At 39.8% G+C, this 15,882-nt stretch overlaps 1 protein-coding gene across 3 annotated transcripts in view; it reads left to right on the top strand.

Moving 5' to 3' along the window:
• epha10 (EPH receptor A10) overlaps positions 1-14,308 on the top strand; it is a 433,571-nt gene extending 419,263 nt beyond the window's left edge. For all 3 annotated transcript variants that reach the window (XM_088090045.1, XM_088090046.1, XM_042506084.2), the window contains 7 exons: positions 2,978-3,039; positions 3,585-3,701; positions 4,105-4,191; positions 6,058-6,210; positions 8,548-8,738; positions 8,818-8,982; positions 11,875-14,308. In XM_088090045.1, the coding sequence (XP_087946171.1) occupies positions 2,978-3,039; positions 3,585-3,701; positions 4,105-4,191; positions 6,058-6,210; positions 8,548-8,738; positions 8,818-8,982; positions 11,875-11,989 (890 nt within the window). In that variant the 3' untranslated portion in view covers positions 11,990-14,308. The remainder of the gene's footprint in view (positions 1-2,977; positions 3,040-3,584; positions 3,702-4,104; positions 4,192-6,057; positions 6,211-8,547; positions 8,739-8,817; positions 8,983-11,874) is intronic.
• The last annotated feature ends 1,574 nt before the right edge of the window (positions 14,309-15,882 follow it).

Below are 15,882 nucleotides of genomic sequence, written 5' to 3'. Positions count from 1 at the left end.
AAACAGATTTTTTGACTGTTTAACTTCACTAAAAAGGATGTTTACTCAAAGAAAAGAGGTGCATCATATCTGTGAAGCAACATAGATATTAATGTCTGAACAAAATGTAAAAGTAAAATGATTCCAGTATGTTTTAGTGCCATTTTAAGAGTTTTAAATGAATCATGCATAGCAATTCTTTTGACCATGATAATCATAACATAACTTTTCTTGCCCCTTACCTACCAGGAGGTATTTTCACATGCAACACCTCCTGTGCCCATCCATAGCTGAGCAGATCCACCAAGCTCTTGATTAATCCAATACGTCCACTTTTGTTGCTTTTTCAGAGCACCTTTTCCAACAAGGATGTCATCATTTTTCCCTTCCACAAGTTGAACTTACATCAATTCCATGAAAGATAGTTTTGCCACACACTGTTTAAAACACTAGAATACAGTAAAATGTCAAGGATTTGCTTTTCAATATGTATTCAGATCATGACATACAAGTGTGTATGACTGTATGAACTAGTGTTTGTGTGAGGGAGCAAAAATCACTCATTGCCCCACTCCCTCTCTGTCAGTTTTTCATCTCCCCCTCCCTTCCTCTGTATTTCCGACAGACCCTCTAAAATACAATGTTTTTAGCAGGTAATCACATAACACAAATTATATAATCCTTTTAACGAGGCCCTTGTTTGTAGCTAAATGTATCTGTCATGCCAGCCCTGCTCAACCCACCAACACACAGTTTAAACCACTGATTCACTCTCCAGCTCGCATTAATTACATGATGGCTGGCGTATTATGGCAGCGTCTCTGTGCTGACTCACAGTTCCCTCGTGTTGTTGCTAACCTTTCCAAATAGCTTCCTGAAAGCCCAGTAATACTGGCAAAGCATGAATTGTGGATATTACAATGCCAAGTTGTCATTTTTGTAATGTGCCTGCAAAAACTGTCAGTGCTGATATTCCACAGTATCATCACAGAGATATTTTTTTTTGGACATATCATGGATTTTTAGCTGTTTACATATCAATGATGGTTTATCTTACACTCTCAAGCTCCCATAATCCACTCCTCCTTTTCTGCTCGTTCCTCTCTTCAACAACTGCTGCAGTCTTATTTTCCTCCGCTGTGCACTTCATAGCACGGCTGGACCCCTGCCATCTGGGCCTGGGCACTGTGTGTAGGTGTGTGAGCATGCATGCATGTGTGCAGTGTATACAAACATGCACACCTGGACTGTGTTGGTCTGTGTGTATGGTCATGCACAGATCGTGTGTGTGTGCGTGTGTGTGAGTGAGTGTTTGAGGGTCGTTAAACTTGCTGAGACAGCTGGGACAGCACACAGGTTCTCCTGGCTTCACCACAGTTCACTGGGTGAGGAATGGCTTTGCACAATGCCCGCCGTGCTGCCAAGTGGACTAGACTCACTTTATTCTTTCCCTCCCTCCCTCTCTGTGTCTCTGTCTCTATTACCTCTCTCTAGAGTTGGGACAGTGTAAAGATTTTCGAACTGGTTTGATAATTACAGCCAAACCGATACACCGAATAGGGGTCGACCGATATTGTTTTTTTAGGGCCGATACCAATTATTAGTAGTTAATGAGACCAATAACTGATACTTTCTGTCAATATTTAGAATTGGGAATATAAAACTCCAACACAAAACTTTGCTTAAATGCCTTTGGCAAATATTTAATCAAAACTGAGACTTTAAACATCATATACAATAAGTTCCCAGCAACTTCAAGTGAAAATTCAAATAAAAAATGAAAAAATAAAAATAGCTCCCTGAGGATCTACAAAGTAAATGTTCCTCCCATGCTGACACTTTCTTTGCACTTTTCAATTAATTCATTTTATCGACGATCATTAAAATAAAACGTCAATAAAGATTATTGGCAAAATGCCAAATATCAGCACCAATAACCGGCCAGGTCGATGATCTGTCAACCCCAATACTGAATTTTACAAACTTGACTTAGCAGCAGCTCCCAAGTGGAACATAATGACATTATATCTCAACATAGAATAAGTGTGCGTTTATTATATAGCATTGCGCAGAATTCATCAGAATTCTTTGTCAACACTAAATCTAGTTAGTTAGTTATAGTTTATTTAATAAGGACATCACAGTAGTATTGGATATGGATATTTATACACAAGAACCAGATGCCATCTGTTCAGTGTTTGTAGCAAAATGGTAATTTGCGACACCTCTCCACCAGAGGTTTTTTTTTTCTCAAAAAAGAAGATATAGAATATTAAAAAGAAAAGAAAATGCATTCACCAGCACATACACACAGAGAAGCATCAATAAATCCGTACACTAAATACATCCACCAATATATATATAATAAGTATCACCAATACATCCCCAAAGATGCATTCACAAGTAAACATAAAATACACCCCCAAATCCATCTACAAGAAACAGCCACACATTTTTACAAAATACAGGTGTGTCTACTCTGGCTACTCTTTCATACTTCTGTTAAAAACAATAAAATTGGGTTGCATTTTCAGTTCCATCATTTAGCTCCTTTAATGGAGAAGACTTATTGTCTTAATGAAGTTTTGCATAATACAATGTGACAGTTATTGTTTGTTGTAGGCTGTATTAAATATGCGTCTTTGTTACTTCATGTAAACAAACAGGTAAATATGAGCTGTGTGCTTGAGATCAGACTAAACACGTAACTGATATAAAGATGGGAGAGACACCTGCTTGCTGTCCTCCTACATTCCTGTGTTTTATATCATATTTACTGGAAATTACAAACAATATAACAAACAGAAAGCAGCCTAACATTTGCTTGCTAATAACAATAAAAACTCTGCAGTGAACAAAAGTTTAGCCTCTAATGGAGTATCGTGGCGTTTGCAGTTGGTAAGACACATCTTTCGTCTGCTTGCAATCCAAAATGTTGCTATACTGGTGCAGTAATTTCACTTATTCAGACACTGTTTTGCTTGTTGTCTTTCTGCAGGTAACACCATGATGATCATAGTGGAGAGCATGTCGAACGGAGCCTTGGATTCCTTCCTCAGGGTAAGTTGGATGTGTGTTTATGCATTCATCTTAAACATGCAGGCGGACAATGTTTGCTGGTTGTATAATAACTAAATCAAGCCTCATCATTATCGTCTGTTTTGGAGCCGTTTCACAAACAAGGCATTTTGTTCTAATGATCCTAAATTCACTATTATTATAGAGCAGTCCTAGGGCAGCAATACTTGTGCTTATTACAGTAATAAGGGAAACGTAGCATAATTAACAGCACAAATGGAGTGTTCCTGCTTAAAGATGCTGTAAGCTTCTGTTATTGTGCCCCTCTGCTCCATGAACCACTGCGGCGTGGTTTATAATGATATGAATTAATGGCCTGTTTGTTTTTATTCTCCAAATAAAGGGATTCTGCTCAGTGAGCAAAACATTGTACTGTAGTAACAGATGTTCTGCCTTTTTAGGATTACTTCATACATACACACATATATATATATATATGTATATCCACTCAACTTATTTTTTCTACCCTCCTCTCTTCTCTTTCCTTTTCCACCTCCTGTCTTTCCTCTTACCTCCCATAACCTCAGAAACATGAAGGCCAGTTGAGTGTAATGCAGCTGATGGATATGCTGACCGGTGTGGCATCAGGGATGAAGTATCTCACCGAAATGGGCTTCATCCACAAACGCCTGGCTGCACACAAGGTAAGGGAGCAGGTGGGAGGCGGTGATGTAGGGTGATGTATGTCTCAGACTATTGCGAGTTTTCGCAGGTGGGTTTTACAAAATACAATTTGTCCGTGCCTGCAAACATCTTCGACAATCACTTGCCTGTAGGTTTTTATTAGAGTAATACACAAAGCTGAAAATGACAAGACAATACTGTCAAAATCGTTTTATCACATTCAGGGTTCCCTGTGTGGTGTTTTTTTTCTGAAACCGCCCGTCTGTCAGGCTGTAAATGCAGTGGTCACATTGCGGAAAATGAAGAACGTGGCCATTTGTGCTTGTAAACAATCAATTGTCCCTGGTGCGATAAGAGTTCTGCTGAGATTGTTTCCTCTCTGAATGTAACCAGTGCTCATCAATTTGTTTTCCTGAATATCAGGTGCTGGTAAACTCCAACCTGGGCTGTAAGGTATCTGGCTTCAGACCTCTTCAGGAGGACAAGATAGAGGCCATTTACACCACACTGGTAAGAGACAAACATGGTGAAAGTGTGTGTGTGTGTGTGTGTGTGTGTGTGTGTGTGTGTGTGTGTGTGTGTGTGTGTGTGTGTGTGTGTGTCTACATTACATTCTACTCTCCTAATTAAAGCTACAGTCAACAACTTTATAAAAAAAAAAAAAATAATAATAATAATAACAAGATTATATGCATTACAATACCAATTACTAATACCAATACCAATACTGCCATACTATTTGGCTTGCTAAAAAACATTTAGCATGTCCCAATACATTGTCTAATGCAGTGTGCCAAAAATACCAGGGTGTCCTACTGCATCTGATTGCATTCTCCAGCATGCTTTTCTGACCTACAATCTTGCACCGCGACAGATACGTCACATTGACTGAGCAGCAAACAGACAGCAGCTCATTAGCAGCTCATTGACGACTCATTGACAGCTGACAGAAGCTGACATGATGGATGAAAGGGGCAATCAAATGACTGATGACCAGTTGAATAGATAGTAACAATAGGAAAGGTATTATGTGAAAAAAAAAAATTTTTTAAGATAAGCAACAGCAAAGGGACACAGCTATGATAATAACAACACATAATGCATGTTTAATTTTACTGTTAAATTTAATAGTGCATATTTAAATCTACAATGTATGCAGTTATATTTTAAAAGCTAAAACTACATACTTTGCAAAGTAACAACAGCAGAGCTCGACGTCCACCTCTGACGAGCTTAACGAACGGCATTTTGAATCTCCAAAGTAACGTGATACATTATGCAAGAAGGTCAAAGTTCTATCAGAGTGATATGAGAAAGTTAACATACGCCATGTAAGACTGTAAAACTTTGTAAGGGCAGCTGCTGTACATACAAAAATAAAACTATGCAGGGATAATCTAAAAAAAACAAACAAATAAACAAGTCATGTCCCTACTACTCAAAGTGCTTCTAATGCTGTTTAAAAGAATCCAGAGTGTGAATGAAACCAACCGGTCAGAGCCATGTATTCTCCAGTTCATCACTGCTCGTGAACTGCGGTCTAACTGTCAAGTTTGGCAGCGCTGACTGAACATGGATCAAGTTTATGTGACTGCATTGCCTGTTGCTTGTCTCTAATGTTTTCAGAAGCATATTTTAGTGTACTGTTTAGCTGTAAAATGTGAAACTTTGTGCCGGCTGGTGAGTGATGTTTCATTTAACACGACTGTTGGCAAAAGTTTGTGACCCAGCCACTGTGTTGAAAACAGTCGAGCTAAAACCGGCTGATTGATATTTTTATTTTAGCACTGCCTAGTTTGACAGCTTGCAGTTCACGAGCAGTGATTGATATGATTGACAGCTGCATAAGAGACCTCCTCTGAATAGTTGTTTTCGTCCAGCTGCAGTTGATTCTTGGAGATGCCATTAGCAGCACCAGGAGGAGGCAGAGGAACATTTTTTTTCTCAGAATATCTGCCTCATGTACTATTGTCAGGATATAGTGACAGTTACATCGAATATGAAAAATTTTAGCTGTATAAAAGTTATCAACTGAAACTTGAATAACCGCCAAGGTGGTACAAAGCTGGTTTGAAGGAAGTTCACACATGTACAGGTGACATTTTAATGAGCTGAGGACCACATGAGAGTTACCACATGTCAGATTCAGTTGAGGTCATATAATTAAGCTTTCAGAGTACAAAAAAAACCAAACATTCGGTGCATTATTTCACTGGATATTTTTTGGCTCACTCAAGGTGAACCCACTCCTCTAAAGATTCTTTTGATCCACTGAAAATATGTTCAAAGCTGTTCAAAGGGAATATTAAAGCTTTACTTGTGCGAACTCTCCACACCCTTTTACTCCACGTCTTACCTCTCCGCTTCCTCATCCAGCACGGAGGGAAGAGCGTGGTGCTGTGGACCGCTCCGGAGGCCATCCAGTACCACCGCTTCTCCTCAGCCTCAGATGTCTGGAGCTTCGGTATTGTCATGTGGGAGGTTATGTCCTATGGAGAGAGACCCTACTGGGATATGGGCAACCAGGATGTAAGTGTGTGTGCGAGAGAAAAGCTTAGAAATAGGAGGGTGCTTTCCATTAATCTCCCCAGTCATGTCCTTTATATTCCTCCCTCCTTTTTTTATAGAATATCTGCACTTTACCAGTCTCCCTCTCTCTTTCACCTCCCTCTATCAATGAACTCTGTAACCATGCCCAGCTTGGATCTTATTAGAAGAAAGCCAAGAAGCCACAGTACCTCTGAAAGCTTTTGCAGGGCCTAAGTCCCCCTCTTTAAGTCTGCATCAGCTCCATGACCAATCCTGTTTTCTCTTAAGGACGCATTGACCCCCTTCTAGTGGCCTCCGCCTGTCCCCCTGCTCTTAAAAGTGTTAAAAATCCTCCTGGAAAAAAATTCATCTTTCAGGAAATGTAAAGCGCTTGCTATTTGAGGCTTGAAGAGATTGTCCAGTTGATAGGACCCTGCCGCTTGTCCCTAGAAACCTATCATTTCCAAGTCAGTGTGGGTGGATGTTTTGCTGTTCTCCTTCCTACCCTGTTTGTCCTTCAAAAAAAAAAGTTGTTTTTATGCCTTTTTTTTGATGAAGTCATGCATCTAAAGAGACCAGAGAGCAGATTATTCTTTTCACTGAAGCCGACTAAACACAGAGCACTGAAAATATCATTTTAAGACTTATTATCGTTCATCAAGTCCAAAAGCTTCATCATGTTAATGCCCCCTCCAATTACTGTCATCAGAAAATAATGCCCCCACTTTATGCAGGCAGGTGCATAGTTAAAAAAGCAACGAATTATTAGCATGTTCCATTTTTGAATGTCCAAAATTAATATGCATGAGTTATTCAGCAGGCACAAGAATAGCTTGCTTTTTAGAGTCCTCTTTCTTTCCCCTCCGGTGCCCTTTTACAAAGCAGGAGAAAGTTTCCTCTCAGCCTGGTTCATATTATCAAACTTTCCAATTGAGAGGGCAAAGGTCAAGCTTGTAGAGTGCCGGGGATATTAATCCACTTTAAATTGATACATTATATCATAACGGAATTGTTGGTCGGCCTGTCCACCTGTGATCCACCGTGCCCTTTACCTACCAGCTTTGATTAAATGGAAAATGTCAAATGCTGAAAAGCATTTTATGAATGCTCTTTAGTGAGGTAGGAGCTTAAGGGGCTGAGAGGACGGTGGAGTGGGGCGGTGGGCGGGTAGGCAGAGAGAAGAATGAGTGTTAGGAAATAATGCTGTTGATGGATGTCATTTTTGTGATTATGCTCCGACTATTTCCTCCTTTTAGGAGATTGTTTTTCTTTAAGTGATACAGGAGGACGTATCTCATGTCCCTGGATATACTGAGAAGAAGTCTCTTGCGAGGTGTAACAGTGAATTATTTCTGAATGGGGACAGCATTATTTTGATGGAGGAACATGAGGAAGTCTGGAGGGATGCTTTCATGCTCTGCTGTTTGAAGACGGCGAGGTTTCACAGGGCCAGATGAAAAAATGCTGAGCTGAGATGAAACATTGTATTTGGTAGCTTATCTTTTAGAGTGGGTCAGGTATGAGAAAATGCCGGCTCTGTTTGTTTCATCTCTGTAATTTCTCTCCTTTTACAAACCTCTTAGGATTTTTTTTTTGCAGGCCTATAGCATATTGTATTATCGGAAATTAAAATGTTGTACATTTTTTCTGCTGATAGGAGCCCAGCTTTTGTGATACCCTGTCAAATATCCTGTGAAGTGACACTGAGACATTGAATATCCTGTTAAGTGACCTTTCATCGTGCAGACAAAGTCAGTCAGTCAGTATTGATGGATTTTACATCGTTCAGTTTCTCTTGTCTTTCCAAAAATAGCTGCCCGTTGGCATTATGGGTCTGTTTTTTTGTAGAATATTTTTCAGAACATTACTGCAGATTTGTATTCAACTCATATTGTTTAGGTCAGCAATATAAATCTGTGAAATTCTGTTTATTTTGCAGTTGGTGCGGGCTTGCAAGGTGCTCGAAAGCCCCAAAATAAGTTCAATTACCCAAAAACAAAACAACACAATGGAACTCTGTACGTGGTGTAATTAGTGACAAGGGAAAATGAAAGCAGCAGCACTTATTTATCCGTGTAGGACCTGTACTGTCCAAAAGCTTCTATTCTTGGCAACTAAGCCACTGTAAAGAAAAAAAAAGGTTTTAATTTCCTTACTCAACTTTTTAAAGTAGGACAAAACTTTTTTTTATTCACTTCCTTCATTCTGCCCTTCCAGTCACACACATGCCCTTTGGGAATTCATCTAATTATAGTATAGGTACTGGAGAAATCACAACACTACTTCCAAATGTTCAAACGTGATATCACTGTTTTCTGTCCTCTGCATGTCCTGTAGGTGATAAAGGCCATCGAGGACGGTTTCAGGCTGCCGGCTCCAGTTAACTGCCCTCCGCATCTCCATCAGCTGATGCTGGACTGTTGGCAGAAGGAGAGGACGGAGAGGCCCAGCTTCAGCCAGATCCACTCAGCCCTCAGCAAAAGCATCCGCTCCCCTGATGGCATTGGTTCCTCCACATTGGCGCGCAGGTACGATTTGGAAATGTATTGGCTTAGTAAAATGGCTTTTTTTATCTCCACAAAACCAACCTTATTTCTTCACCTCTAGAACCCTGAGTTCATCCATTACGCTCGCAGAGAGGCCTCTGCCCTCCTTCCCATCCTTTAACTCAGTGGGAGAGTGGCTGGACGCAGTGGACATGGGACGATACAAGGACAACTTCACCGCTGCAGGATACTGCTACTTGGAGTCTGTGGCACGAATGACTGTGCAGTGAGTGTCTTTATACAACTCTGTTTTAGAGATGGTGGTTAAGTGAGATAACAGAACATCAATAACACAATTTACTATTTGAAAACATAAATTATTTGGGGGAAATGTCCACTCGTTGCTTGATATTGTTTTTTTTAAATTATTGACTATCAGAGAAGATAAATAAATTAGATAAGATAAATTCTGCTAACCCTTGGAGTCTTAAAATGACAGGGGCATTGGGAAAAAGGCTGAGACAATTAGTTATTAAACAAAAAAGATAGGAACAATTCTAATAATTGTAATTTTTTAAGCAATAATCACATCTCTGGTTCTAGCTTCTCAATTGGGGATTTGGGATCTGCTTCTCTTTTTGTCGTATGTAATAAACTGAATAAAAAAAATTGGTTTAAGAGTGTAAGGAATTGATTTTCGACTGCATATTTTACTCTGACTTTAATTCAAGATTTTGGACGTCATGCTTTGACTTAATTTTTTTAAGATTTTGGACAACTCACTATACCATGACATATTTTTCATGTTTTTGGAAGAGATATTGTAGTATGACTTTCCTTTCAAGGTTTTGGATGACATGCCATGCTATGACATTTTTTTCATTTTTGCAGCGTGCTATACTATGAAGTTTTATCATGATTTTTGACGACATCCTATATAGTGTTTTGGTGATTTTTGACAACATAATATACTATGATATCTTTACGTTTTTTCTTGATTTTTGACGACATATGACACTGACGTCTGTTCAAGACTTTTGACAACATATGTTACTACGGCATTTTTTGATTAGTTTTGACAACATACTATACTATGGAGTTTTTTCATGATTTTGGATGACATTATGACGTTTTTTCATGACTTGTGACAACATACAACACTGTGATGTCTAATCATAACTTTGTATGGAAGGCACTATGAGTTTTTTTAATCATTTTTGAAAACACTGGTTTTTGTTGCGATTTTTTTATGACATACTATAGTATGACGTGTTTTCATGGTTTTAGAGAACATATGATACTATGACTTTTTTAGATAATATTTGGCTACATGGTATATTATGAGGTTGATCATTTTTTACGACACTTTAGTATGACGTTCTTTGATTTGATGACTTTTGAGGACACGTTATACTATGATGTTTTTCATGATTTTTGATGACACACTGTACTATGACGTTTCTTCATTATTTCAAGTGACATACTATAATATGACATTTTTCATCATTTTGGATGACATACTATATGATGATTTTTTTTTCATGATTTCGGTCTACATACTATACTACTACTACTTTTTTCATAATTTCAGACGACAGGCTAAACTATGACGTTTTTTCATCATTTCGGACAGCTCTGCCCTCCACTGGGACAATGTTGGGGGGGACTTTCCAGTTTAAAGTAATACATTTTTTGGCGGCTATAAAGGCAAGATTACAGAACTTACCTTGATAGCAGTTCCCAGAACTAAAGCTCCCAAGTAGGCAGTGACGTACACAGGGCTTTAGATTGATTTTCAAGATCATTGAGGTAAGAGAAAATATTTTCTCCTAGAAAGGGTTAAGTTTACAGCAAGACCATAGCATATGAATTAAGGTTTCTTTGTGTCTTTTGCACCTCTAGCATAAAAAGGACATTTCTGAGTGCTTAGTATTCAGTTTTGTATTATTCAGGAGTATAATATGTTCTATGGAGAATCTTAAATTGTAAAAGTTTGTGTCTCCAATTGTATGATCCAGACCGAACACTGACACAGATCTGTGGCCACTCTTCCACCTCAATGCCTTCCTTGAGGTCAACTTCCCATTTTTTCATTGTAGCCTGGGTGTCCTCTGTGTACGCCTCTAGCAGACCTTGGCAGAGTTTAGTCATGAGTTTATTTGACTTTGCTGATTGTCTTAGTATCTTCTCTGTTACCGATGGCTTTGGTTCTTCCGATGTCTGCTGAGTAGAAAACTTCTTAATTGCAGAAATCTGAGGAACTGTGATGTAGGTACGTCATATTTTTCCTTGATCTGATTAAATGAAAGAAGAGTTACATTATCATACAAACTGGCAAATGTTATGAAGCCTTTTTCTGCCCACTGTTTAGAGATGTTATCAAAAAATATGGAAGGCAATTCTGGATTCTTCCATATGAGACAGTAAGGAGAAATTCAGAAATGTATGCACAGTCTCAAATTCACACCAAATTGAGTGCAAATGGGTTGTTTGTGAGTCTCCTAAGATTTTTCACTCTACAGTAAACGGCATAACCTAAATCCAAAGGTGAGACATCGCTGTTTGCTATTCTGACCCATGCACAGGGTAAACCATTGTTTCTGCTGTCTTAACTGGGGAGCCGAGTAACACAGTTTCATATAGGGTAACCCAAGCCCACCTCATTCATAGATAAGAGTAAAGATTGGATCCTCAAAAAAGTACAGTCAAAAAAAGAATGTCATTGTAGCGCTCAAAAACAAGCCATATATAGCATTGCATGTCCTTAAATCACAGCGTTATATGTAGGCCTGTAAATAGAAATATCCACAGTAACAGTACTCACGGACATTACTTTTCGACTGAGATGACGCTTCTGAAGGCAACCAGTGGAAGTCCCACTAGGTCTTATTTTGGGCCGAAAATTTAGCTGCTTCTTCTGCTGATCCGAACACAATGTCTTTGTCCTCCAATTTCAAATGACATAATATACTTTGACTTTTTTTTCATGATTTCGTTTGACTTACTGTACTATGACGTTTTTCTTATCATTTCGGACGACTTACTATATTATGACATTTTTTCAGGATTTAGGAAGACATACTATACTGTGACATTTTTCTGTGTTAATGGAGTCGCTCACCCCAGCCAATGACATAGATTATCTTTTTCACTAATCTTCTCATTTCTGTGTCCACAGAGATGTACTGAGCCTTGGCATTACTTCTCTTGATCACCAGAAGCTGATTCTTGCTGCCATCCAGACCCTTAGAGCCCAGGTCATCCAAATGCACGGCCGTGGTGTGCAGGTTTAACAAACAGTTAACACGCCTACTCTCACACTGCTGCTGCAGACCCACACGTGTGCAGGTGGGTGATGGGGTGGAGAAGAGGAGAGAGAGAGCTCTTCTAAACTTAAGGAAAGAAGAGTAGATCTTTCAGCTAACTGCACTCTATCTACTCCACGTCCCACACTTTTCTCATGCCCTCCTTGATTCCTTCCTTCCTTTTTTCTACAAATGCCCTCAGACACGAGCAGCGTTCTTGTCGCGATGGGGGCATAGCAGAAGAGTGATGTCACCTGACTTGTTTTCGTGACCTCCATCTGCACTTCAATAACTGTTTCAGCTCCATCTCAGTGGTTCTGGATCAGTGTGTAAAGACAAATGAAATATTGTCTCTAGCAGGACAGGGCTCTGTCTGAAGCTAACCTCTGAGCCGCTGCCGTAAACACAACGGTTATGGACAAGTGCTCAAAGAAACATTTACATTTTGGGGAAAATTTCCCCTTACCACAACAGTGTTTCACTTCAAAAACAATATGTCGTCAAAGCCAGGAACTATTTTACTGGCCATGGATCAAATTACTCTCCCATCAGAACTTGCACAGCTGATTTACTACAAAGATACAGAGTCATATCATTGTACGTCGGAGCTGATCTCATATCAGATGACAACAAAACAATTCTGAAGATTAAACATGGCAGCAGTAGCTTAAGAAGACTGTGCTGTCCCATGTCAAGCGTCCAGGAAAAGTGAGGTTAGAGGAGTTGGACAAGGCCTCAACAAAGGCTACACCAACAGGGCTAGCATACAGTATAGTCTTATATACAGTATATAAAGTGTGCTGACAGGATGAACGCAGCTGATGGCATACTATACTTTCAGGAACATGAACCTGATTCTTTTTTTCTCTGGAGCTACTGATGGTTAAACAAAAGGTGCAGGATACAATTGTAAAGGGTGCAACGTGTGTTTGATTGTTCATTAATTTGGTGGTTGTCGTCTGTTTTGCTACTTTCAATTGGTTCTTTTTTCCCCTCTTTTCTCTCCGTCTGTTTTTGCATTTAAAACATCTAATTTTCCCTTTCGTCTGCAGGATTTTGTCTTGGTATCATAATCCTCCTCTCCAAAGCCTCTCTCACTACCGTGTTTAATTCTCTGTACAGAGCACAGGCCAACTCTGGAAGATGGCCTGTTTCAGATATTTATCCATATTTATTTATGTTTACAGACTGAACCTCCGCAGAAAGGAGGTCAAAGGGGTTTATTTAACTAAAAAAACTAAAAAAAAAAAATTAAGCAAAGCGGTTGTCTCTTCTTGTTTTGTTTCTATTTTGTTGAATTATTTTAGGACTCTGAGTTTATACCTAAACAATTTGGGGTTTTTTTTTAAAACAGGAAGGGAGAGGAACACTGGAGGGTTTTCACTGTCAGCACACAGTATCTGTGTATTCTTGAACACTGGAGTTAGTACAGTTAATTTTAGGTCCATTATCATTGGATTTGCTGTATACATTACAGCGGGTGTGTTGCAGTACGGCTACAGTATTACAGAATGTCATGTTTTTGTAGCTGTTAAATCATGGTATATTTATGTTGCTGTTGATATCATGCTCTGCCATACTACGTTGTTGCACTTTTTCCCCTGATAACTCCCAGAATTCTCTCTGTACAGTGGTTGGCCCCTTGCCTTTTCTGTCCTATTTCAATACAGGAGGAAGTTTATGGGGACATTATTTTATTAGCATACATTTTCACACTAAAAGGCACCACCATTTTTGACGGGAATATTGTAACTGGTTTGTATTTGGTACAAAATAAGTTTTTTGTTCTTCCTTGTACTCTCCTCCTCCCTCCGTAACTGGTTTGTTAAATTAAATATTCTCATATGTCCTTACAGATGTTATCACGCACATGTTAACATATCCGAGCAAACACTAATGGTCCGTACACACACTACAAAGACACACACATGCAGTCGCTGACACATAACAAGCTGGACCTCATTGCCACGATGAATGAAAAGTTGTTTCCCTTCCCTATCCCCCTCTCCGTTACTGTGACCATTATGATATATGTTTAATACTGTAAATATGTATTTGAAAATGCTAAATCTATTTTTATAATTTGTTTGAAGAATAATGTGTTGAATATAATATCTGCTCACTGTGTAAGGGTTTTATTTGTTTTAATTTAGGGCCATAGCCAAGAAACAGTGTTTGGAATATAAAACAACAAAAAAAAGTTTCTTTTTTTTTCGTTAGTTTTTTGATGATTTTTACCTGTTAGAAGAAACTCTGATGGCTGTTGCAATTGAAATGTGTTATTAAAAAATCTAAAAGAGAAGGAAATTATCTTCTCCTTGACTTCTCTTTGGGGATTTTTATGACATTTTTTTCCATATTCTACTATGATAGTTTTCTGTGACATTTCAGACAACATACTATACTACGACGTTTTTCTCATCATTTCGGTCGACATACTATACTATGATGTTTTCATCATTTTGATGAAAATCATATTATCGTGAAAATCACGATAATATGACATGCTATACTATGTGGTTTTCAGCAGTTTTTTCGACATGTCATATTTTGACATTTTTCGACATACTTAGTATTCCTTGGTCTTTTTTTTTGACATGCCATATTATGGTATTTTTAGCCGTTTTGCATTATTCTATGCTATGACGTGTTTCAGCATACTATTTTATGCAGTTTTCAGCTGTATTTGGGACATGTCATTTTTGACATTTTATGCCATACTATAGCCTTTCTTCTGGGGAATCTTTTCACCATGCCATATTATGGTATTTTTGGCCATTTTTGCAACATGCTATGCTATGGCATGTCTCAGAAAGCTCTTTCATGCAGTTCTCAGCTGTTTTTAGGATATGTCATTTTTGACAATTTGGGTTCACCACCCATAGGAGGGGCCAAAGGGGTTGGGTGCAATATGAGTTGGGCAGCAGCCGAAGGCGGGGACCTTGGCGGTCCGATCCTCGGCTGCTGAAGCTAGCTCCGAGGACGTGGAATGTCACCTCTCTGATGGGGAAGAAGCCTGAGCTGGTGTGCGAGGTTGAGAAATTCCGACTAGATGTAGTCGGCCTCATCTCAACACATAACATGGGCTCCAGAACCAGTCTTCTCGAGAGGGGTTGGACTCTCTTCCACTCTGGAGTTGCCACCTGTGAGAGGCGCCGGGCAGGGGTGGCAATACTTATTGCCTCCCTTGGGGAGTCCTGTGGGGGGTTCTCTGGGAGTATGGGGTATCGGACCCCCTGCTACGGGCCGTCCGTTCCCTGTATGACCTGTGCCGGGGCTTGGTCCGCATTGCCGGCAGTAAGTCTGACTTGTTTCCAGTGAGGGTTGGACTTCACCAGGGCTGCCCTTTGTCACCGATTCAGGCAGAATTTATGGGCGCAGCCAGGGTGTTGAGGGGGCCTGGTTTGGTGACCTCAGGATTGGGTCGCTGCTTTTTGCAGATGATGTGGTCCTGTTAGCTTCATCAGGCCGTGACCTTCAGCTCTCACTGGATCGATTTGCAGCCGAGTGTGAAGCGGCCGGGATGAGAATCAGCACCTCCGAATCCAAGGCCATGGTTCTCAGCCGGAAAAGGGTGGAGTGCCCAGATCGGGGAGGAGATCCTGCCCCAAGTGGAAGAGTTTAGGTATCTTGAGCTCTTGTTCACAAGTGAGGGAAGGATTGAGCGGGAGATTGACAGGTGTGGTGCGGCATCTGCAGTAATGCGGACTCTGCACCGATCGGTCATGGTGAAGAGGCAGCTGAGCCGAAAGGCAAAGCTCTCGATTTACTGGACGTTCTTCATTCCTACCCTCACCTTTGGTCACAAGCTTTGGGTAGTCACCGAAAAAACAAGATCGTGGGTACAAGCGGCTGAAATGAGCTTCCTCCGTAGGGTGGCT

This window comes from Plectropomus leopardus, chromosome 17, assembly GCF_026936395.1.
Source record: "Plectropomus leopardus strain MGB_pleo_1.0 chromosome 17, ASM2693639v1, whole genome shotgun sequence".
NCBI classification, from domain to species: Eukaryota; Metazoa; Chordata; class Actinopteri; order Perciformes; family Serranidae; genus Plectropomus; species Plectropomus leopardus.
The sequence above is the reverse complement of the archived record's forward strand: the minus strand, read 5'-3'. Positions and strand labels throughout refer to the sequence as shown.